The following is a 25,608-nucleotide window of genomic DNA, read 5'->3' as shown; positions in this document are numbered from 1 at the left end:
ACTGGAGTTTCAGCTTCAGCATCATTCCCTCCAAAGAAATCCCAGGGTTGATCTCCTTCAGAATGGACTGGTTGGATCTCCTTGGAGTCCAAGGGACTCTCAAGAGTCTTCTCCAACACCACAGTTCAAAAGCATCAATTCTTCGGCGCTCAGCCTTCTTCACAGCCAAATAAATAAATATTAAAAAAAAGAATCCTTATTAAAGCTTTAGATATATAAACATTACACATTGAAAAAATAAAACAGATTTGCTTTTGAAAGAATGATGCACATGACTGAGAATTTGCATTTCTTTAAACAAAATGATAACATGCCTCACAAGAAAGAAAACCAAAGAAAATATCTTGGGATTTGGTTCTTGGGCTCCAGAATCACTGCAGATGATGACTGCAGCCATTAAATTAAAAGACACTTGCTCCTTGGAGAGAAAGCTATGACAAACCTAGACAGTATATTAATATTAATTGGAAGGACTGCAGCTGAAAGCTGAAGCTCCAATACTTTGGCCACCTGATGCAAAGAGCTGACTCATTGGAAAAGACCCTGATGCTGGGAAAGAGTGAGGACAGGAGGAGAAGGGGACGACAGAGGGTGAGATGGTTGGATGGTATCACCAACTCAATGGATATGAGTTTGAGCTAACTCTGGGAGATAGTAAAGGACAGGGAAGACTGGTGTAATACAGTCAGTGGGGTTGCAAACAGTTGGACATGACTGAGCAACTGAATAACGACAAGATGGTGTATTAAAAATAAAAGACATAGCTTTCCCTACAAAGGTTCATCTAGTCAAAGCTATGGTTTTTCTGGAAGTCATGTATGGATGTGAGGATTGGACCATAAAGAAGGCTGAGTGCCAAAGAAATGATGATGAATTGTGATGCTGGAGAAGATGCTTTTGAACTGTGATGCTGGAAAAGACTCTTGAGAGTCTCCTGGACTGCAAAGAGATCCATCTGGTCAATTTTAAAGAGAATCAGCTCTGAATATTCATTGAAAGGACTGATGCTGAAGCTTCAACACCTTGCCCATCTCATGCGAAGAACTGGTTCATTGGAAAAGACCCTGATGCTGGGAAAGATTGAAAGCAAAAGGAGAAGCGGGCAGCAGAGGATGAGACGGTTAGACAGCATCACTGACTCAGAGGAAGGAATTTGAGCAAACTCTAGGAGATAATGATGGATAGGGAAGCTTAGTGTACTGCAGTCCATGGGATCAGAAAGAATTGGACATGGCTTAGCGACTGAATACCAACATGGCCTTGGGATAAATGATGACTGAAATGTGAAAAAATTGCACAATTTGTAATGTGTTAAATTCATGAAACTGTGAGTTCACTTCTTACATATATTTCAGGCAAGTGAATATCTCTCAAACAAGTTAGAGGACAGGCTAATTTTCTCTAACAAACACCCCCAAATTTAAATGAATTGGAGCATTTATTTCCCAGGTTCTTCTCCTGTCACCTTTCCTTTGATTTGTCGCCAATGACTAAGAATTCAAGATTATGTTAGATATAGTTACTGTTATTAGATAATGAAAAGTGCAGAAAAATGTAGTTTTTTGGCCCCACTTCTACTACTGATGTAAGTATGATTTTTGTCAAATTTCTTCAAATCTCTGAATAAAAAAATTTTTTTTCTTTCCTTTTAAAATTTGCCTACATTTCAGGGCACGTTGGACCTTAGTTCCCCAATCAGGGATCCAACCACAGCCCCTGCATTGAAAGGTGGGGTCTCAACCACTGACTCACTGGGGAGGTCCCTTGTTTATTGCATGTTTAATAGAACATTTTTAAAGCATTTTATCTAAGTTTCTATCCCTTTAATAGGATTTAATTTCCAGTCACCTAAAACAGTGGTCTTTTAGACTATGGAAACTTTCAAACTTTGGAGAGGGGGGCTCTGAATTCTACAAGCATGCCTTTTTTTTTTTTTTTTTAAAGGGAAGGGCTTTAGTTTATTGTTTTCTTTCTAGAGAAAATAATAAAGGAAATTCTTTTTTTAAAAGATAGGCATAAGATCTACAAAAAAACTGGGAGGAGGGACAAGTTATTGCTATGTTGAAATGAGATTGGTAGCAATTGTTCCCTTTAATCTCATTTTAGGGAAAACTGTCATTCATTCTGTTTCTTTATCCCCAGTTACTAGGAAATCTTCCTTGATGAGTTTTTCTCCTCACTTACAGTTCATTTCCAAAGATGCCTGGGAAACATCCACAACTAAATACTGTATTAACATAATCCTTTTAAGAAGAAAAATATTTATCTTCCTTCCATTTACAGAAAGAAAGCAGCCCAGTAAGAATCAAAGAAGGACATGGAGAAAAAATTTTCCTGATTTGTGTAACCTGTGGTTGGAAGATCAACACAGTTTCTAGAGAGCTGGAATCCAGAAAAGCTTCTTACATGGAGTAAAGGAAGGATTGCTTCTATGAAAGTTCAGACTAATTCGACAACATTTCTCAACAATTTTGTATGAATATTGTTATTCATCAACCAGGTAAGAAGATACCATAGAGTCTATTATTTCCCTCAACATCTTATCTTTGAACACAAATCTCTAATTCTGCGTGCATGAAAAGTGGGAATATTAGGAAATATGTGACTGGACTATATATATATATTTGGTATTTCTCTTTTTCTTTTCATTTCTTTTATTTATTTGACCGAGCTGGGTCTTCCTCTCTCTAGTTGCGATGACTAAGGGCTACTCTAGTCGCAGTGGGCTAGCTTCCCATTGTGGTGGCTTCTCAGAGCACAGGGCCTAGGTGCTGCAGCTTCAGTAACTGTGGTTCAGGGGCTTAGTTGCTCTGGGGTCTTCCTGGACCAGGGACAGATTCTTTACCACTGGACCACCCCAGGGAAGTCCCTTTTTTGTGTTTCTCTTTCATATTATTACTTATTTGCTTCATTAGCTTCTGTACTGTTGCCTTGCATGTTTTAGATTTTACAGTTTTAAGAATCAGCATATCAAAGCTGTGTTATGGATCTTACTGTTGTTGAAAATTCAATTAACAATCAAGGGGGAAAAAAAGAGCATTTTACTCAAGCCAGGCTGAGAAGTATAACTCAGGAGACAGACTTGCAGAAGCTCTGAGAATTACTCTGCCTGTTAGACGTGGAAGGCACAGTCACAAACCTTTCAAGACAAAGTAACAGACATTAAAACTATATATTGATATTTTATATAAAGTTCACCAAAGATATATAGTCTAGGTGAAAAATGAAAGTGTTAGTCACTCAGTCATGTCTGACTCTGCAACTCCATGGAATATAGCCCACCAGGTTCTTCTGTCCATGGAATTCTCCAGGAAAGAATATTGGAGTGGGTTGCCATTCACTTCTCTCGGGGATCTTCCCAACCCAGGGACTGAATCCAGGTTTCCCACACTGCAGGCAGATTCTTTACCATCTGAGGGACAGTAGGGGAACACCCAACACTAGCAGTATAACCTTTTAAAGAAGAGTGTTCTTTCCCAGCTCTTTATCAGGGTGTCATGATGACTTGCTACTAATTTTGTGTGTTGTTACCTAGACTATGAGCATCCCTGGTGGCTCAGAATCCACATGCAATGTGGGAGACCTGGGTTTCAATCCCTGGATTGGGAAGATCCCTGGAGAAGGGAAAGACTACATACTCCAGTGTTCTTGCCTAGAGAATTCCATGGACAGAGGAGCCTGGCGGGCTACAGTCTATGGGGTCCCAAAGAGTCGGACATGACTGGGGGATTAACACTTTCAAGTTACATTGCTAGCATTAGAAAAAAGGGAAAAGGAATTTCTTTATGGTTGAGTGGACACCCGCATCTTTGAGGAGATCTGGTTAGAGTGGAATGCAGATGGACACTGCACACTAGGAAAGAAGGAAAGAGGCCTGAATGAACACGGAAGAGAACTTCATGTTTAAATTTTCTCATCATAACTAAAAATACAAATTTTATCATGAGCAATGTCTCATTTGTTTTTTACACTGCAGTGGTTTCAATTGGGGATGATTTTTCCTTCCAGAGGACAATTGTTGATATGATTTATCCAACTAAAAAAACAAATTTTATCATGAGCAATGTCTCATTTGTTTTTTACACTACAGTGGTTTCAATTGGGGGTGATTTTTCCTTCCAGAGAACAATTGTTGATATGATTTATCCAAAATGTTAGGTTGTCACAACTGGATGTTACTATTATTTCATGGGTAGACACCATGGATTCTGTTAAGCAGCCTACAAGGCAGAGGAGAGCGCAACAAGAAAGAAATAATCAGTTCCAAAGGTCAGTTGTTCTGATTTTGGAAAATCCCTGAGCTAGAGAATCTTAACATGGATTAGTAATAAGACTTTTAATTAGCTAGTTCCTGAAGAGAACAGGCAATCAGCAAAGAGTCCTGAATAAATGGAAAGCTAAGACTTTAAAGAGAATTTTTTTTTTTTTTTTTTTTGCCCAAGATTTATGTGGAATTCCTCGAAATCACTCTGGATTAATAAACTCACATCTACTAGCCACAGTATTTTGACTTGAGATTTTGTCACTGTGATTTGAGACTGTCTTTCAGTCTGTAAATATATTTTCAATACTGTGAATACTGCATCTGAATGCATTCTTGGGTTATTCTGTTGCTTACATATTAACATTTGTTTTAAGCACCAAGGGGTAGTTATGAACAACACAGACATCCTTCCTACCCTTATGAAGGTTATAGTCAGGGAGCAAGGAATTGAATAAAAGCTATAAGAATTGTAGTTACAATTTGGATCAGTGTAAGAAGGGGGAAAAAGGAGTGTACTAAACGAATACATAATGAAGTCTAAAGTAAGGCAGTGGCATAAGGGAGTGGCATCTGAAGACAGACTTGAAGGATAAATAGGGTGGGGTGGGTGGATATCCTGAGGTGGGAAAGAGCTGTGATGCTTTTTAGTACCTGGCTAAAAAGCCATTGAATCAAACAGAGCAAGAAAACAAAAGTATAATGAGGTAAATAGGGCTGAACTGGCTTCCTTGGTGGCTCAGTGGTAAAGAATCTGCCTGCCAGTGAAGGAGACCTGGGTTTGATCTCCATGTTGGGAAAATACCTTGGAGAAGGAAATGGCAGCCCACTCCAGTATTCTTGCCTGGGAAATCCCAAGGACACAGGAGTCACAGCTACAGTCCACAGAGTTGCAAAAGAGTTGAACATGATTAAATATCACCAACAAAGGCCTAAATATTCAGAGTTCTGTTAGACTCAAAAAGTATTTTAATCTTGAATATGTATTCCTACTTCTTTGCTACTTTTGAAAAATAGTCTATTGGTATAATAGTTATTCATTCTTATAAGATCCCCTACAGATATCATCTTATGCACAGTTTTCTTTTCAATACTATAATTTTGTTTCCTTCTCTTTCCCACTGCCATTTTTATAGATTACGTCAGCTTGGACCTCCCAAGAGAATTGCATGGACGCAGTGATAGTAGCTGTGAGTAAGTGAAAGTTGCTGTGTTGTGTCTGACTCTCCTTGAACCCCATGGACTGTAGCCTGGCAGGCTCCTCTGTCCATGGAATTCTCCAGGCAAGAATACTGGAGTGGGTTGCCATTTTCCCCTCCAGAGGATGTTCTTGACCTAGGGGTCGAACTGACATCTCTTGCATCTCTTGGATTGGCAGGGATATTTGATTCTTTACCACTAGTGCCACCTGGGAAGCTCAAACTCCTGAAAATGACAAGTTACTTCACTATCTCCATATTTTCTAGAATGTCTTACAGTTGGACTCATGAAATACATATTCTTTCAGATTAGCATCTTTTACTCAGTGATGTGTATTCAAGTATACTCCATGTCTCTTTCGAGCTTGATCTCTCATTTCTTTTTAGCACTGAATAATGTTCCATTGTCTGTAGATAGTGTAGTTCCTTTGAACAGTCACCTGTCTAAAGACATGTTGGTTGCTTTCAAGTTTTGACAGTTATGAACAAAGCTGCTAAAACATCCCTGTGCAGGTTTTTTTTTTTTTTTTATGAGGTTTTCAGGTTTTTAGCCAATTTGGTTAAATACAAAGAAACATGATTACTGAATAATATTAAGAGGATATTTAGTTTTATAAGAAAGTTCCCTATTATTGCTCAGAATACCTGCATCATTGTGCATTCCTATTAACAATGAATCAAAGTTTCTGTTTTTCCAAATTCTCTCCAGGATTTGGTAATGTCACTGTTTGGGATTTTGGACATTCCAATACATGTACCATGGTATCGGTGGAGGTGATGGAATTCCAGTTGAGCTATTTCAAATCCTGGAAGATGATGCTGTGAAAGTGCTGAATTCAATATGCCAGGAAATTTGGAAAACTCAGCAGTGGCCACAGGAATGGAAAAGGTCAGTTTTCATTCCAATTCCAAAGAAAGGCAATGTCAAAGAATGCTCAAACTACCGCACAACTGCACTCATCTCACATGCTAGTAAAGTAATGCTCAAAATTCTCCAAGCCAGGCTTTAGCAATATGTGAACCGTGAACTTCCAGATGTTCAAGTTGGTTTTAGAAAAGGCAGAGGAACCAGAGATTAAGTTGCCAACATCTGCTGGATCATGGAAAAAGCAAGAGAGTTCTAGAAAAACATCTATTTCTGCTTTATTGACTATGCCAAAGCCTTTGACTGTGTGGATCACAAAAAACTGTGGAAAATTCAGAAAGAGACAGGAATACCAGACCACCTGACCTGCCTCTTGAGAAACCTATATGCAGGTCAGGAAGCAACAGTTAGAACTGGACATGGAACAACAGACTGGTTCCAAATAGAAAAAGGTGTACGTCAAGGCTGTATATTGTCACCCTGCTTATTTAACTTCTATGCAGAGTACATCATGAGAAACTCTGGGCTCGAAGAAGCACAAGCTGGAATCAAGATTGCCGGGAGAAATACCAATAACCTCAGATATGCAGATGACATCACCCTTATGGCAGAAAGCGAAGAGGAACTAAAAAGCCTCTTGATGAAAGTGAAAGAGGAGGGTGAAAAAGCTGGCTCAACATTCAGAAAACAAAGATCATGGCATCCGGTCCCATCACTTCATGGGAAATGGATGGGGAAACAGTGGAAACAGTGTCAGACTTTATTTTTGGGGGCTCCAAAATCCCTGCAGATGGTGATTGCAGCCATGAAATTAAAAGATGCTTACTCCTTGGAAGGAAAGTTATGACCAACCTAGATAGCATATTCAAAAGCAGAGACATTACTTTGAAAACAAAGGTCCATCTAGTCAAGGCTATGATTTTTCCAGTGGCCATGTATGGATGTGAGAGACAGACTGTGAAGAGAGCTGAGTGCAGAAGAATTGATGCTTTTGAACTGTGGTGTTGGAGAAGACTCTTGAGAGTCCCTTGGACTGCAAGAAGATCCAACCAGTCCATTCTAAAGGAGATCGGTGGAAGGACTGATGCTAAAGCTAAAACTCCAATACTTTGGCCACCTGATGCAAAGCGTTGACTCATTGGAAAAGACTATGATGCTGGAAGGGATTGGGGGCAGGAGAAGGGGACGACAGAGGATGAGATGGCTGGATGGCATCACCGACTCAATGGACATGAGTTTGAGTGAACTCCGGGAATTGGTGATGGACAGGGAGGCCTGGTGTGCTGCGATTCATGGGGTCGCAAAGAGTTGGACATGACTGAGCGACTGAACTGACTGACTGACTGACCATGGTATCTCATTGGTATTTTAAAGTCCTTTCCTTTTCAGGAATTTAAATTTTTTTAATTTTGTTTCATTTTCACTTATTATTTGCCCCCTGAGGGGGCAACCAGTCTTTTGTTTTGTTTTGTTCATTTGTATGTAAAACACCCTGTGGTAAGACTGATTGGAATGCATGTTGGGAAAGCACCTGAGCATTTTTAATTACACAAAAGAAGCTTCATAATGTTCAATAAGTGTCTCAACTCAGAGGTTGGGCCAGTTTTCATTTACATTCTTAAGGGTAAATGAAATGATAGAAAGGACATATCTCAAGCAGGGTGTGCTTCTCTCATGTATCACATAGAACTTTCCTTTTCTTTCTCCACAGAAACATGGAGTTGCACACTGCAAGACTTCAGAATTAACTCATCTGCTGAATCTTGAGAGTGACGAAGCTGAAGATTCTGCTGAAGTGTCTGAACTGCTGGGACCATTTAAGTGTCCCAAAAACCTAGAAATGGCAATGCCTAAAAGTCAAGATGACTGGTCCAAGGAAGACATTGTGCAGTTACTGGAAAGTATGGAGAAAAATATTCCATCCAATGACAGGCACACGTTCAAAGCAACCCAGTCAGTGATGGACTGGGGCAAAGTAGCTTTTAAAGATTTTTCTGGGGAAATGTGCAAACTCAAATGGTTAGAGATTTCCTATAACTTGAGAAAGTTTCGCACTTTGAAAGATTTAGTCCTGGAAGCTAAGGAAAACGTTAATAATTTCAAAAGCAAAAAACACAAGAAACATCCTGATTTACCCAAGAAGCCCCTGACAGCTTACCTCCGCTTTTTTAAAGAGATGAGACCTCAGTACCTCCAAAAACACCCCAAGATGAGCAACCAGGAGCTGACCAAAGTTCTGTCTGAGGAATACAGGAAGCTGCCAGAACAGTTCAGGCTGAAATACAGTCAAGATTTCCAGAAAGAGAAACAGGAGTTTCAGGAGAAAATGGCTCTGTTCAGAGAACAACACCCTGATCTAATCTGGAACTCCAAGAAACCTGATGTCCCCAAACGAAGTCAAAGCAAAGTGCCAAAGAAGTTTCAGGAAAATGTCCAAAAAGTGAAGTCTCCCCCAGAAAACCATTTACCCATGAAATCGAAATTCCATGGAGAGCCCGAGAAGCCCCCGAAGAATGGCTATCACAAGTTCCACCAGGATCTCTGGTTGAGCAAGGAGCTGAAAGTGGTGCCCCCGAGGGAGCGCATGGTGGAGATCAGTAGACGCTGGCAGCAGGTCCCCCAGGACCAGAAGGAGCTTTATAAGAAGCAGGCAGAGGAACTGCAGTCACAGTACAAGGTGGACCTTGATCTCTGGCTCAGGACTCTGTCTCCTGAAGAATATGCTGCCTACAGAGAGGTGACCTGTGCTAAGCGTAAGAACATGAGCATGACGGGGGGCCTGAACCCCAAGATTAGAAGGATGGGTCTGCAGTCCCCATCATCAGGGAATTTGCAAGAAAGGCTTAGGGAGGACCAGGGGCTTCAGGCTTCAAAGTCAGAATCATCAGACATGATTGGAGAACATTCTCCTGCCTCAGGGAGATCAGAAGAAAATGAGGAAGATGCAGAGGAGGATGCCCCTAACTCCTCAGACCAGTGCAGAGAAGATGAAGACTGTGGATTTGAAAGCAGTGGGGATGAAGGTGAAGACTGTGATGTTGAGAGCACTGTCTGTAACTCACCTTCCTAAGGGGACTCCTCTGACTCAGACTCCAAAATTAATTTTTTATTCCTTAAATGGTGGAACAGAGGACTTTGCAGCAAAACTCTAGGGAATCTGTGTCAAAGGGAGTGGAGTCTCACTGTTGCCAGTTTCCCTCCCTCTTTTCCTTCCTTCTTTCTTTCTTTCCTTCCTTTCCCTTCCTCCTCCATATAAAGTAGGAGAGGTTAGGAAGAAGATAACTTGAGAAGTGTTCACTGCGTCAGGTCCATATACATGACAGGGAGGGACCCTGCTGGGAGAATAACTGTAAATACGAACAAGTATTGCTCCAACCTCCAATACCACCCATCCCTCCTCCTGAGAACCAGGATATATTTGAAAATCTGTTCAAGGTTAATGCCCTCTCATTATACTTTCTTTTTTTTCCCCTAAGAGTTCCTGGCTTCTTTCATTTTTTTTTTTTTCCCTGAAAACTTGCATTTACTAAGTAGTTGCATCTTTTATATATGTAAAAATAGGTTTGAGTGTTAATTTTGTTGCTAGAAATCTTTTTTTTTAATTAAAAAAATTTTTTTTGTTGCTAGAAACCTTAGAGGTTTATTTTATTGTTCCTAACTGTATTTCTCGGTAAACGATTATAATACCAGAAATAATGATAATATTTATATTTGTTATACATGAAATTTATTTCACACAATGTCTTGCCACATGTCTAAAACGATGTTAAAAGTGAAGATATGTTATTGTCCTGATTGTGACTTTAAAGCTGATGCTTCAAAGCATTAAGGCAGGGTTTCCCCTGATGATGCCTGGAGGAAGTGTCATGGTACCTGGTACTCTTGGACTTCCAGGAGCACTTCCAGCCCTGTGCACGCACTGCTTGAAGGCCATTTTCTCCTTCAAGCTACCGCAACCCACTGAAGCCCTAACACACCTGCGGCTCAGCTCCCTGCTGTGTCTTCACTCTGAGAACAGAGAGCAGGCAGGTAGCCACCTGGAGAGGGCAGGCTGACATCACAGCAAAACCCATTGTTTCAAAGATGCTAAATCAGAAGCAGCAAGGCTTTTGTCTGAATTTTGCTGTCAAGAGACTTCCATTGATTCAGGAAAGTCACTGCTGTGAGAAGCAATCTAGATCTCAGAGCAGACGCTGTCCTGGCACTGCCGCTTCGTCTTCCAGCTTACACGACTGCACACACTCGAGAAGGACTCCATGTCAGCCTGCAGCCTCCTGCGTGTGGGGCAGCGTTCGGCCGGGTGGTGGGATGTGAGTACATATGGGCGCTGTTCCCGCTCAGCAAGGGATGTGGCTGCTATTGCAAGAAGTCCACCCACTGTTGACCCTCCATGGACAGATAGTAGAGGACCCGCAAGGGAACCCCACTCAGAAAGTCTCTGTGTATCTTCTTCCTGGTGCTCCAGGTAGGTGCTCCTGACGCCAGGCAGGTAAAGAGCATGAAGCAGCAACAGCAGTGCGTCTAGACCGTCTCCACACTGCGCTGAAGAGATCCTGCAGACCCAGCAAACCCACTGACCTCTTCCACCCGTTACCCAAGGAGCATGCGTGCACACTTGTCAGATGGAGACTGTGATGCATTCCACACGAGCCAGCTACCGAGAGAAGGCACAGAAGCACACAGACTTGTCCTCATGGCTGGAGACGGTTAAAATGCTCAATTGCAGCCCATCCTGTCATCCTTCCAAATAATCCTGCATGACTACACCAGCACGTGCAGGCTGGGCAGAAAATATGGGCCACTGGGCTGCAGGAGATCTCCCAGGTCTGTTGGCTGTGCTGGCAATGTGATCCCTGCCTTCCGACCCTCCTAGCCACTCAGCTCAGCTGTGTACGCTGCCGGGCCTGACCTGTGTCTCTGCCAACGTCATGGACAGCGCTGAAGTCCAGTTCACCACAGCTTTGAGGCTCACCAATGACTGGGAGCTGTGGGCCTTCATTGTCACCAACCTGGTGAGTGGGTACATAAAGGAGGGAAACAGACACCCAGAGGGAACTGAACAGTTCGCTGGACAGGGTCCGTCCAGACAACAGCCTCGCTGTCAGCTCCTACTACCTCTGAGTGTGTGGCTTTTTTACCTGTGTGTGCTCTTCTCCTTCTTCCAGAGCCAGTACAAGGAGGTCAGACACGCTCCACATCATGTTTATCTCTATGTTTTAAGCCTTTCTTTGCTTCTAGGGCATTTTGTATGTAGAGCAGTTTAAATAAGAACCTTAACATTTAACATCTGTCTTGATATTAAAGTGCTTGTAGTGACCATTCTGTTATCTGTATACATGTAAATTTAGGGATAAGCTCTTAAGTTTACAGTTAGAAATTCAGTGTGTGCCTATGTGCTCAGCCACCCAGTTGTGTCCAACTCTTTGTGACCCTCTGGACTGTAGCCTGCAAAGGTCCTCTGGAATTTTTCAGGAAGAATACTGGAGTGGGTTGCTATTTCCTCTTCCAGGTGATCTTCTCGATCCAGGGATTGAACCCATGTCTCCTGCATTGGCAAGTGGATTCTTTACCACTGAGCCACCTGGGACGCCGCCCCCCCCCCCCAAATTCAGTACTTGATATTTAATATTCCACTCTAGCTTCATGGAGGCCAACCCAAGTGTACATGCATGCGTGCATTTGTGTGAACTTTGAGCCTCCCCTTCACCTTTCAGTTATGTAAAGCTGTTGTAAATACCATCCCAATTCAGTGCCTTGCAGTTTTTTAATAATAAGAATTTAAAACAGACAGCAAGCAAGCCCCCAGGGAGCTATTACAGCTAGTCTCATACAGTTAAAGTGAAGGTGAAAATGTCCGACTCTTTGCGATTGCATGAACTGTAGCCCACCAGGCTCCTTTGCCCATGGAATTCTCCAGGCCAGGATACTGCGAGTGGGTAGCCTTTCCCTTCACTAAGTGTTTAGGGAAAACAGATAATGAAACTCCAAAACCTTGCAGGAATGTGAGAAAGCGGCATTAAGATTCCTGTGGGGAGGTGAACCATTGAAAGCTAGCTGGACCCTTTGTGTGTGCCTCCCACTTCTCCCCACTGGTTTGGGTGGCCCTCAGGGCCTGCGGTTCTTGGGGGTGCTGGTCCAGGAGGTGTCACGCTCTGTCACAGACCCAGAGCTGCCTCCCCCGCCTTGTTGGGTCCTGACAGTCACCATGAATGAGGCCAAGGTCCCCCCTCTGGGGTCAGCACTCCTTGTCCAACTTACTGGGAATACAGGCAGGGAAATTGGAAAGGGCTGCCTGGCACAGTGGGTAAGTCTGTTCGCTGCACGGTTTTTGTCTCCTTAGAGGGTTTTTTAAAATAATTATTGGGTTGGCCAAAAAGTTCATCTGGGTTTTTCCACGACAGCTTATGGAAAAGCCTGAACAAATTTTTTGGGCAACCCGATATGTTTGGCATTGTTGCTGTTCACTCACTGTGGTGTCCGACTCTTTGTGACCCTGTGGACTGCAGCACGCCAGGCTTCCCCGTCCTTCATTATCTCCTGGAGTTTGCTCAAACTCGTGTCCATTGAGTCGTGTTTGGCAAGCTGTCTTTTAATGGGTTTGTAATGTCTCATGTTTTTAGCAGCTGGTGATTTTAATTAGGAAAAAAAAATTGTAAATACAAAACATTGTTTAAAAGACATAACCATAGAACACAACTTCTCACTTGTGGATTTTTTCCTGTGTATTCCAAGTAAGATAACTTGAAGCAGCCAAAAAATAAAGTGAAGTACTTTTTTTCCCCCCATCTAGATTCTTGTAGGTGCTTGTGGTATTGTGGTAAATATAAAAACACTTTCATTCTCATGACTATGAGGAAATATCTGTACTTAAATGAATTCTAAATGGTTGAAATGCTGAATGTATTTGGAAAACCATGCTGCAAATTATATAATTTGCCTCTCTTCTCAATATGAAATTGTAAAATTAGCACCAAAGACATGATTCTTTTTATTTCAAATAGCAGGTAATATAGGAGACTCTTGCTACTAAGATGTAGTAAGATTTATTGAAGTTGAAAAGTTAAAATTTTACCTAACCTCCTTCTCCTTCTGCCTCAGCTTGCCCCTGGCAAAGTCTAGATCACATAGGTCACATAGTCTCAGAAAGTCGGGACTTGCAACGCTAGGAACTGGAGTTTATCCCACTCACCCTTGTCCTGCTCTTTGCAGTCACCCAGCCCCTGCAATCCTGCTTAATCATGCCGGTCCAGGTCAGACATCCCCCTCGCCATGTTGACCATTGTTCCCGCGTGTGAAACCCCTTGTTTAAACCAGCCTATTAGCAGCTAGTGTTGCCCATTACAGTCTGTCTATAAAAACTCTGTAATCCCTTTGTTTGGGGCTCAGAGTTTGGAGTGTTAACTCCTCTGGGCCCACTGGCATAATAAACTTCCAATTAAAATAAATAAATTTATATGTATAAAAAAAAACCTGAGTTCTCCAACTCTCTGAGTGTGGTGCTTGGTTTCTTGAGTGCTAGTTTTGGCAACATTTCAACATGAGCTAGAGAGTAAGTTTAACGAACCAGTATTGAAAAACTTATCAATATATATTTAGAAAGTATCTTTAGTGTTAGAAATACAATGGTGAATATGTAATTCAGTATGGGGCAAAAATATTTAAATTAAAAGAAATGCTCTATTGTATGATCGGAAAATGGGAAGAGACATGCTCCCTGCCATACCATCCCATCCTTCATGCCCAGGTGATAATCCTAAATTAAAATAATATAAAAGAGTAACATACCACCAGTATGACTGCAATGCCCACAATCACCCCCACACTTATAATATCTACGCTTAACAGAGCATCCAACATACAAATACACTTAAGCTCAATTTGTGTAATCAAATTAGTTTTTGACATCCTCTTTCAAATCTTGAAAACTTAAACTTTTAGACTCTAGTCCCTAACTTTTACTGCAAACCTCCTTTCCAACAAGGAGTATTTATTTATTAATTTCTTCAGGCAAAGATTTGTTCAGTGCCCCTCATGAAGCACTTTCTTTGTATTATTGTAGAAAAAAAGGACCTGCTAATTCTGGATTCTCTGAAAGAAATGCTTATCCCAGTCTCCAGGGTCAGTGGAGATTTCCCTGCAAATCGGTTTTCGCTAGGAGGGTGAATAGATGTGTAGGACAGAGTAGTTTTCGAGGGAGGAGGAGAAGGTTGGGGGCTGACCTGGATCTGGTTAAGGATAAGGTCTGTCCATGCTGTTTAAGCCCTGGAGAGCAGGAAATGGGAAGCACATGGTCATATTTTGTTGAGTACAGCAAGCTCACAGCGCAGGTGAACAACCATTTCATATATTCCAGACAAACGGCTCTAAGGGAAGATTTCACTGTCAAGATGATAGTAGAAACCAACAAAGGCTGGCAGTTAACACCTGCTTTATAATATAAAAAGGAGAGTCCATTACAGTAGAAAGAGCCTAAAGACAATGAAGTATTCTTTTGCAGCACTGGACAAGGGCCCCGCCAGAGAAGAAGTCCTGAGCATCCCATCTGGGCCGTGAGTCAGCCTCTTCACCTGTGGCCAGTGCAGATGAAGGGCCTGACAGGGAAAGTGCACATGCCATCATCGTACTCCAAAGGAGGAAGCGCTTGGCAACATCCACAAAACTTACACTCCCACGGTCACAATCAAGGAACACCCCAACCCTGCCTAGAGGTCTCTCTGTGTACAGAGGCGTGGTGGGGGAGGTGGTCCAGAGTTGGTAATGGTCATCCTGCTTCCCACACACAAGGAGAAAATTGTCCCTGCTGGACTCGTCCAGTATGCTGTCGTCCTTCCTTATCCAGGAATCCTTACAGACGCCTACAGCCCAGTCCCAAGAGCTGTCCACGAGCATCTCCCAGTACTGTTTGCTGGAGGTGAAGCTCTGGGCTCCCCAAGCAGAAAAATACTTCCATGTTCCACCATCCAAAGATGCACGGAGGCTGTCATGTTCATACTTCAGATTTCTTAGATCATCGAACAGCCTGATGTGCTGACTGCTTACTTCATTATTGAGTGAAAAAGTTACTGTGGAGAGATGAGAGAATATGCCAGTCAAAATTAGTGTTAAAATAAAATGATCTATGAGAGAAGAGGGTTTATCTAGGGTCTCACTGGGTGAAAAGTCTTAAGGTTATTAGAAACATAGTTTTAACTGGAAAACATTGGATTGAAACGTTGCCAGGATATCTGCCAAGGAAATAGATTATTAGTCACCACGGAAAACCTGCTTAAAAACTCAGAGATTATAAACAATAGGGAGGTCATGTCTGCTTCTGGCTGGGTACTTTTTACTTCAGCTAAAAGACTGGACAACAGGCACTGATCATCTCCAAGACCATGACAGTATATCTTACCTCCACCGCCATTACTCCTGCTCAAGGGGGAAAAAAATACGTAGTAGAATAGAGAATTGGTGATCATTCTTTCATTTCAGTTAAATTAGCAAATGGACATTGAGGAAATAAAACCCAAGGGTGGCTTCTTATAAATGATTTCCTTGTAGGCTTTTTTCTGCTTTTGATCTGCGGTTCCAGCCTAAGGTCTAGTCTTCCGCTTCCTGACAAGTCACCCTCTAGGCTGAGGTTTATCATGGAGCTCTGTGGGGTCCATCCACCAACCATGTGATTGTGATTTCCATACTTTTTTTTGAGGCTTATATGTTTGCTCAGATTATATCAATGGGAAAACATAACATACATTCAATTGCTAAGAAACTTTTTCTATGTAACTGCACTTAAACTCTGAAACTGGAATACCATGGATTAATACCCAGCTTTCAGTGAACAACTGACATGGTAGGTGATGATATTTTTAGGGATCCAGGATCCATTTTGGAGTATGTCCATTTCTTCATTATACAGATTATTCAAATTTATAAGTAATTGATGAGGCATGAATTGCATCAGTCCCTGCACCAGCCTGTGTGTATTCTGTAGAAGATTTTAGTGACTCTGTGACCACACATGTCTGTATGTGCCTATTTGCAGGCTGTTCTGCACAAGCTGAGAGATGAAAAGGGAAAGACTGTCTACAGAAACCAACACTGAGGGACCCTGTAGGGCAGATACACTGGTGGGGTGACACTCACCCCAGAAGCGGCTGAGCCAGTCCATCAGCCCAGCCATGGGTCGTGCAGGGAGTTCTGGGAGCAGAGGCTGAGGCACGTGCAGCTGTGCTGACTCACTCCTGTAAGAGGAAGATGCGGTTCATCCTTCTGCTGCCCAGGGCTTCTTAAACAAAGCCTTTAGGATAAGACAGCATCCTTCAGCTCAACATTCTTCATCTAAATCCTTTTCCCACAAGCATGGAATAGGATCAGGCTATTCTTGGGAAATTTTTTTCTCATTTTTCTCATGGTCTGTTTTCACCCCCATTTCCCAGGGGTACTTACCTTTCTCACCTAATGCCTGGAAATACTAGGCCTTGAGCTTCAACATGTTTATGATCTTGAAATTTAAAGCAGTAAAAACTGGCCTTTTGGAAAAGTCTGCATTGGGCATGGCAACACATACCTCCCTCAGCCGCAGGAGCAAAATATGCTATTAATTACTTCAATTCAAGTGTAACAGGAAATCATATTCAACAAAACAGACTCAGATATGTGCGTGTTAAGTGAAGTGAAGTGAAATCACTCAGTCATGTCCGACTCTTTGTGACCCCGTGTGCATGTTAAGTTGCGTCCAATTCTGTGTGACCCTATGGACTGTAGCCTGCCAGGCTTGTCTGTCCATGGGATTCTCCAGGCAAGAATACTGGAGTGGGTTGCCATGCCCTCTTCCAGGGGATCTTCCTAACTCAGGGATTGAACTTGCATCTCTTGTGTCTTCTGCATTGGCAGGAGGGTTCTTTACCACTAGCAGCACATGGGAAGCCACATAGATCCATATACACACAAGCAATGTAGTACTGTCTGGCACACTACGTGTTCCCTTTGTTAAATGCAGCTTGATCTCTTACACAGCCCTCACAGTGCCATCAGCATTGCAAGATCAGACTTCCCATTTCAGTTTGTCTCCCAATTCCTGTCAAAAATAAAATAAGGAAACATAAGGCTAGACTTCTTCATAAATAGCCAACCATTTGGGTGGGGAAAACTTCAGAAAAGTTCTTATCACCACCATGAGAAAACAGTCAGGACACCCATTGTTTATTTTCTCCCCAAAGGAAATTGGTACAACATGTTGAGATAATCCAAGTTATTGATAAATTAAGAAATTTGGAGTGAGAAGAAGAGAGAAAAGTACAAGGGTAGTGATTGGACAACCCTCAGCTCTCTGTAAATTGATGTTTCCTAGGGCTTGTCCTAAAAGTTTAATATGCCCCAAACTAAAGGCAACTCAAACCTGGGATATTCCAACATGAGGTGAAAACTTATGAATGTGTCTAAAATTTCTCCCATTGCCCAACTGGAGATCAAAACATTAACAGTACAAAAGTTGTTCCTTTCTGGTTTTTACAGAATCAAATTACAAAAGGAGATTTTGAGAAGGGAGTATTCCCTGAAGAGTCTCCATCTTCACAATTCTGCAGCGCTTGCTCAATCATGATTTGCATGAGTTGTGCTTTCTCTATAGTATTTCCCACTAGGAGAGACTCCCACCTTATAATGCAAGAGATGAAAAAACAGACCCCTGGTATCATCTAATGGGCATCAAAGGTGTGAGCCTCAGATAATACATTTTTCAGTCCTGGGTCCTTACCTGGAGCAGCTCCACATTTGGTTTATAGGACATTTTCTTGAGTTCTTTGTATATTACTTTGAGATCTATCTTCTTTCCACTCAGTTCCTTTTGTTTCTTTCTGATTGGCTTACAAATCTTTTAGCCTTCTTTTGTAATAAACCCTTTGTAGTAATTTTCTCCCTCCTGAAGAATTGGAGTTACCAACTGGTAAGTTTTCCTAATCATGTCTCCGTATCCATTCATGTAAAACTGTTGGGAGAGGGATTTCAACAGCATTTAGTTTGCTCTGACTCATTCTGTCTCCCAAGAAGCTACACCCATCTTAAATTCATATCTTCCTTCTTCTCAGAAATCAAACTTATTCATCTTTCCTTCACTTATTTTTCATGGTTTTTGACTAGGTCTAGAGTCAAACCCACCCTTTTCTCAAATAACTTCCATCCATTTCATACATGTTTCTGAAACATCTGGAGAAGATCTTTTCATGGGTCATTTCTTTCATATGCCTCCTATCAAATCTGAAAGACCCATGTAAGCAGTTGAAATCTATGGGTAATTCATACATCATGTGCAGGATCCTGATTTTAATGTTAAGAAGTAAACTGATGCCTCATCTCAAACCTCCCAAACTCCAGAGCCTGACTTCTCTCTGAGCAGGTATGTTCCATTTTATCCTCAGGGTGGGTATCCTAAGGAACGATCTTCAGATTTTCATCTACTGCCCTCAAACAGATGCTCATCCTCCCAGTCATTTCTTTCATTCCTTTTCTCTACAATCAGGTTCTGTAAGGTCACAGGCTCCTACCCGCAATGTTTAAAAGGTCATTCATCCTCATTCCACTTCATATTCCTTCCGAGTACTGATGAATTCACTCTCTCACTCTTCATCTGTTTCTCTTTATTGCTTTCCCTCCTGAGGATTTTATTTAACATGTCACATTTTCTGCTTACTCTCTAGATAGTGAACTGCCACTCTTTACCACGAAACTCACACCCCTTAAACTGCTGTTCAATTTCCTTTGTATCCTCCTGAGCTCGGGTACTAATTAGTTTGAAAACACCTGTGTTTCTCAATATGTCCCTTACTTTTTAGAATGTACGACTTATACAGACATCTGCGCCTGAAATAACCCATGAATTTTTAAATGCCCCCTTGATCTTCAGAATGAGAACTGGTCTTAAACCTGGGAAGTTTCCCCTGAGATCCTGAATCCCTGGTGCGGAGTCGTCCTCATCCTATCCTGTACCTCCATCTCAGCACTTGTGCTGCATTCTTCTCATGGATCTTCTGCTGTAGTTCCTGATCCATTAGATTCCAAAAAGCCCAGGAGGCTTGGAAATGTAGGTTGAAATGGTACATGGAATATTATTCTAAATAGTGTTCCACCCATTGTCTGAATTTTTTAGCACATGATTATTTCACCTCAAACTCTTAAGGGACAAGTTTCCAGCATGTCTGCCTCGATCTTTTTCAAACAGAAATGCATTCTCCTATTTACCATCCAAGCATCAGTTCTTTCGCCATGTATTTTGAGGTTTCTTTCAACATCGTGTATCTTTTCCCATGAAGATCTCATTTGGTTTGCCAGCTTCTCCTGTAAAATAATTGACTTTTAGCGCCAGAAAAGATTGAGGTTTCAGACCAAATGAGGGAGTGTGCTAGGGAATGTCAGATACAGGAACTGGAGGAAGACCAGCAAGGCCATAACAGATCACCACATTTCCCTGTTCTTCCTCACTAATGATCAATTTCAAGAGATTCCGCACCACAGAACCACACCCAGGGAATCATCCATTTAGGGAAAGGAACAAGGTTTTGTTGAAGATAGCTAATTTTCAGATACTGTGGCATCTTGTATCAGAGTTTGATTCTAGTGATGCTTGTCCCCTGTTAATTTCAACATGCTGTATCTTCCTTCTTTGCCCAGGGTTAGGAGACCAAGATCCAATGGCAAAAACTTTTTACACTTGTAGATTTTGGAGCCAAAGACTTTTCTCAAAATGAAGGCTTTACAGAGTGTTGAGCATAATAATGTGTCATCCAAATAATCACGGGGGCTTCCTGGTTTCTCAGCAGTAAGGAATCCAAATGCCATTGCAGGAGATGTGGGTTCAACCCGGGGGTCAGGAAGATCCCCTGGAGAAGGAAATGGCAACCCACTCCAGTGTTCTTGCCTGGGAAATGCCATGGACTGACTCTGATGCGGGGAGGGATTGGGGGCAGGAAGAGAAGGGGATGACTGAGGATGAGATGGCTGGATGGCATCACGGACTCGATGGACATGAGTCTGAGTGAACTCCGGGAGATGGTGATGGACAGGGAGGCCTGGCATGCTGCGATTCATGGGGTTGCAAAGAGTCGGACATGACTGAGCGACTGAACTGAACTGAACTGAGGAGCCTGGTGGGCTACAGTCCATGAGGTCACAAAGAGTCAGACATGACTTTACGACAAATTGACTTCATAAGCAAGCCAGTGGATACACGTTCCATAAAGGCAGGTGTGCTATGGCATTTTCTCCACAACTGTATCACTGCTAACTAGATTTGTCCTGGCACTTAGTAAAGAGAAGTTTCAGTCAGCATCATGATCATCATATCTTTTAGTCTCTTAGGTGTACCATCCCCAAGCTTCCTAAGTGCTCTCAGGGGCATCGCTCACTCAGGATTCCTCAGCAGCCTCTTCTGCGGGACAATGTCTGTGAGTCTTGTGCTCCTGACCTTGAGAGCAGACCAAACAGAGCAAGCTTTTGTCGGCTTCACAGAAGATGGTCTTTGTCTGCTTGTGGGTCCCACACAGGCGTTCCTCACACTTCAGGAATTGCCTGAGATTGGCTTTTCTGACAGTGGATACCAGAGTCTTCAGAAGAAAATTGGTTTTGAGGTTTGTCTGTCTTTATCATTGTCTGCACCTGGACAACTGGCAGGGACTTCGGCTTGTTCCCAGAAAAGACAAAGACAGGACCTACAGAAGCTGTGCCCACAGCCTGTGGTGAATTGGTCTAGAAGGAAATTCAGGCAGATGAGGCAAGTGAGCTCCTTCTGGAAGGCTTCTGGGATTTCTGAGTCCATTTTCCTGAGGGAAGAACATCAGGAGTTTATTCCTCTTTCCCCAAGACACAAAGGAACAAGCAAATTAGACTTGGGGGATGACTCAACTGTGGAACATATTGGGAACAGAAGAGACTGGTTTGCTTTGACACAAATGGAAAACTGAGACACAAAGAAAGCTCTCAAGAGCTGCAGGAAATTTTCTCGACTGCCAAACAAACAGTATCTACTTCCTGCCCCCTTTTACTCTACCTAGAGGAGAACTTCAATTTTGTTGAGGTCTTATTTTCCTCTAAGTAGCACGAGCTTCAGGAGTTTGACCTAATATATAGCTCTTTGTTGTGGGTCTTGATTGCCCTACACAATCAATCACAATACTCCATGCCAGTCATTGATTTAGCACACGATACTTGACTAAGCTTGTATTTTATTATTTCCTGTGATTGTCAGTATTCCTGTGATTGGATGTCCTTTGTTTTATCTCAATCTAAATTCACATCCACAATCACTTTTTTTCTCTCCAAAACACTTTCTGAATACATTCAGAGTTAATGAAGATGAAACTAAATTTTGTCAAATAGGATCCTATGTAACAGAAACTACAGGCAGTCTCCTGCATTGCAGGCAGATTCTTTACATCTGAGCCACCAGGGAAGCCCTTCATGAATTGTAATACACTAATTCCATATACTGATTGGTTGCCTTTGCCTTCCTGTTTAATCTGTATCATACTCATTAATCAAACCAAAACTGAAACCATAGGGTTATATCTTTCAAGTCTTTAAAACTATTATCAGACACCCCTTTCATCTTGTGGTAAGATGCAGTTTGCATGTAATGGTGATAATCATCACCAAAAAACAAATCATACTCTTTAAAATTGACTTTGCTAAAATATTGGATCCTTGTGTCTGTACTAGTTAAGTACAGAAATTCCTCAGACATCTCAAGTGTCACTTTTCTGCCTGCTGAATTATTTCTTAGTTTCATTAAAATTTCAGCCATAAAAACTCACATTTCTGAAGAGAAAACAGTTACTTCACTTTAAAATAATATTTTTCTCAAATTATTGCATTCCTTACCTAGTTCAATAGAATACAATAGTGGACAATATTAACTTTCCTGTGTATAAAGGCACACTCCATTTTTAAAATAGACAATTTTAGGTATTACATATGGGGATAAATAGCTCTAAAAATTATTTTTAGGATCTACACCACTTTCTGAGTCCTCATAATGCATAGGAATAACTAGGAGATGAATGAAATTAGAGAACTAAAATTCAGTTCAGTTCAGTCTCTCAGTCGTGTCCGACTCTTTGCAACCCCATGAATCACAGCACGCCAGGCCTCCCTGCCCATCACCATCTCCCGGAGTTCACTCAGACTCACATCCTTCGAGTCCGTGATGCCATCCAGCCATCTCATCCTCTGTCGTCCCCTTCTCCTCCTGCTCCCAATCCCTCCCAGCATCAGAGTCTTTTCCAATGAGTCAACTCTTCGCATGATGTGGGCAAAGTACTGGAGCTTCAGCTTTAGCCTCATTCCTTCCAAAGAAATCCCAGGGTTGATCTCCATCAGAATAGACTGGTTGGATCTCCTTGGAGTCCAAGGGACTCTCAAGAGTCTTCTCCAACACCACAGTTCAAAAGCATCAATTCTTCGGCACTCTGCCTTCTTCACAGTCCAACTCTCACATCCATACATGACTACTGGAAAACACATAGCCTTGACTAGACGGATCTTAGTCGGCAAAGTAATGTCTCTGCTTTTGAATATACTATCTAGGTTGGTCATAACTTTTCTTCCAAGGAGTAAGTGTCTTTTAATTTCATGGCTGCAATCACCATCTGCAGTGATTTTGGAGCCCCCCCCAAATAAAGTCTGACACTGTTTCTACTGTTTCCCCATCTATTTCCCATGAAGTGATGGGACCGGATGCCATGATCCTCGTTTTCTGAATGTTAAGCTTTAAGCCAACTTTTTCGCTCTCCTCTTTCACTTTCATCATGAGGCTTTTTAGCTCCTCTTCACTTTCTGCCATAAGGATGGTGTCATCTGCATATCTGAGGTGACTGATATTTCTCCCAGCAATCTTGATTCCAGCTTGTGCTTCTTCCAGTCCAGCGTTTCTCATGATGTACTCTGCATAGAAGTTAAATAAGCAGGGTGACAATATACAACCTTGACGTACTCCTCTTCCTATTTGGAACCAGTCTGTTGTTCCATGTCCAGTTCTAAATGTTGCTTCCTGACCTGCATACAGATTTCTCAAGAGGCAGGTTAGGTGGTCTAGTATTTCCATCTCTTTGAGAATTTTCCACAGTTTATTGAGATCCACACAGTCAAAGGCTTTGGCATAGTCAATAAATGCAATTGTGCGGTAGTTTGAGCATTCTTTGGCATTGCCTTTCTTTGGAATTGGAATGAAAACTGACCTTTTCCAGTCCTGTGGCCGCTGTTGAGTTTTCCAAATTTGCTGGCAAATAGCTGTGAAAAGAAGAGAGGTGAAAAGCAAAGGAGAAAAGGAAAGATATAAGCATCTGAATACAGAGTTCCAAAGAATAGCAAGAAAAGATAAGAAAGCCTTCTTCAGTGATCAATGCAAAGAAATAGAGGAAAAGAACAGAATGGGAAAGACTAGAGATCTCTTCTAGAAAATTAGAGACACCAAGGGACCATTCCATGCAAAGATGGGCTTGATAAAGGACAGAAATGGTATGGACCTAACAGAAGAAGAAGATATTAAGAAGAGGTGGCAAGAATACACAGGAGAACTGTACAAAAAAGATCTTCATGACCCAGATAATCATGATGATGTGATCACTAATCTAGAGCCAGACATCTTGGAATGTGAAGTCAAGTGGGCCTTAGAAAGCATTACTATGAACAAAGCTATTGGAGGTGATGGAATTCCAGTGGAGCTGTTTCAAATGTGCTGCACTCAATATGCCAGCAAATTTGCTAGTTCAGGAAGACAATTTTTCCTGGAGTGAGTTCAGATAATCAGAGTGTGTCATATTTTGAACTGGTGAATGTTTTCACTATAACAATGTAAAAAAGAATCAAATTTTTAATAAAGAAAGTGAAGGTGAAAGTGAAGTTGCTCAGTTGTGTTCAACTCTATGTGATCCCATGGACTGTAGCCTACCAGGCTCCTCCGTCCATGAGATTTTCCAGGCAAGAATACTGGAATGGGTTTCCATTTCCTTCTCCAGATCTTCCCAGCCCAGGGATTGAACCCGGGTCTCCCGAATTGTAGGCGGACACTTTACCATCTGAACCACGAGGGAGGTTCCAGTTTGACTATACATTGTTTACTAAGACCATAGAAAGAAGTTTGAATATACACAAGGATTTCCACTCTACACTGGAAATTTCAAATATCTAGTTAATGGAAGCAACATCAGATTTTTTGTTTTTTGATGTTTCCACTTCTTTGGAGTCCCTATTGGTTGATTGGATCTATTCTGAACACTTTTCACTTATGGACTGCAAAGTAAGGTCTTGAAAATGATAGCAAATGTGACTTTCAAGAAGGTTTTCTGATTAATTTAACCATTTAACTCATATTCATCTGTGTAAAGACTATGAAATATATTCATTATGTTGAACACTTTAGGACTACCATGTGTTTTATAAATACTTATGTATTTATAAATATGTGCATCAAATGAGGAGATAGCTGATGAACAGGGAGAAAGTATAAAGAAGCCATGTGTAGAGTGGGCTAGAAACTGACCAAGAATTCTTTATGAATAAAATCACTTTTATGCTAATAACACTGGGAATCATGATAGCATTAAAACAATAGAAGAACTAAATGGGCTTCCACAGTGGCTCCATGATAAAAAATTAGCTTGCCATTAGATTAACTCCTTTTATATGGATTAACTCTTTTAATCTTCTAAACAATATTTACTAATTTTCTATTTTTACCCACATTTTACAAGGAAATTGCTTGACATCTTATGGATAAAAGATATTACTTTGCAAATCCCAGAGGGAATAAATGCTTGATGCATTGCATACATACAGATATTACTGATAGAAAAAGACAAACAAACAAACAAATTGCATTTCTGTCCATAATCACCATTAAGGTTTCATTCCTAAGTGAACATAGCAGAATTTCATTGACTTTGATTAGAACTCACCACTGGGTACAGTTGATGAAATGTTCTACTCCTATGCTGTAAGTAACTCTGCACGATTCAGTTCAGCTTTAGGTGTTCACCTCTGCCTGGCAGAGACTTCCCAAAGTCTCCACAATGCAGCCAACTCCAGTCCCGACAGCTTTGGACTCCGGAGAAAAGTGAGTGTGGATCTTCAAGAGAAGCTTTATGTAGTCTTTGAAGACCACGCCTATTCTTCCAAGTGATAGTGTTATCAGCCCTGTGAAAAGGTATAGGTGCACATGATTAGATTTTCCCAGAGTTGAAAACACTTTCAGATGCCAATGATTGAAGTCCTTTGAAACCTACTTAATCCAAGTGTCACAATCCAATCTCTGC

At 41.6% G+C, this 25,608-nt stretch overlaps 1 protein-coding gene and 2 pseudogenes across 1 annotated transcript; 2 read left to right on the top strand and 1 right to left on the bottom strand.

Moving 5' to 3' along the window:
* The first annotated feature begins 8,153 nt into the window (after window positions 1–8,153).
* On the top strand, window positions 8,154–9,395 carry LOC138083539 (upstream-binding factor 1-like protein 1). The gene has a single exon (XM_068977396.1). The coding sequence runs from the start codon at window positions 8,166–8,168 to the stop codon at window positions 9,393–9,395; it is 1,230 nt and encodes a 409-aa protein (XP_068833497.1). The 5' UTR covers window positions 8,154–8,165.
* Window positions 9,396–10,191: 796 nt separating this feature from the next.
* LOC138083538 (MAU2 chromatid cohesion factor homolog pseudogene) lies at window positions 10,192–11,446 on the top strand (annotated as a pseudogene).
* Window positions 11,447–14,888: 3,442 nt separating this feature from the next.
* LOC138083537 (tripartite motif-containing protein 43-like) lies at window positions 14,889–21,116 on the bottom strand (annotated as a pseudogene).
* Window positions 21,117–25,608: the final 4,492 nt, after the last annotated feature.

This window comes from Capricornis sumatraensis, chromosome 8 (genome assembly GCF_032405125.1).
Source record: "Capricornis sumatraensis isolate serow.1 chromosome 8, serow.2, whole genome shotgun sequence".
NCBI lineage: Eukaryota > Metazoa > Chordata > Mammalia > Artiodactyla > Bovidae > Capricornis > Capricornis sumatraensis.
The sequence above is the reverse complement of the archived record's forward strand: the minus strand, read 5'-3'. Positions and strand labels throughout refer to the sequence as shown.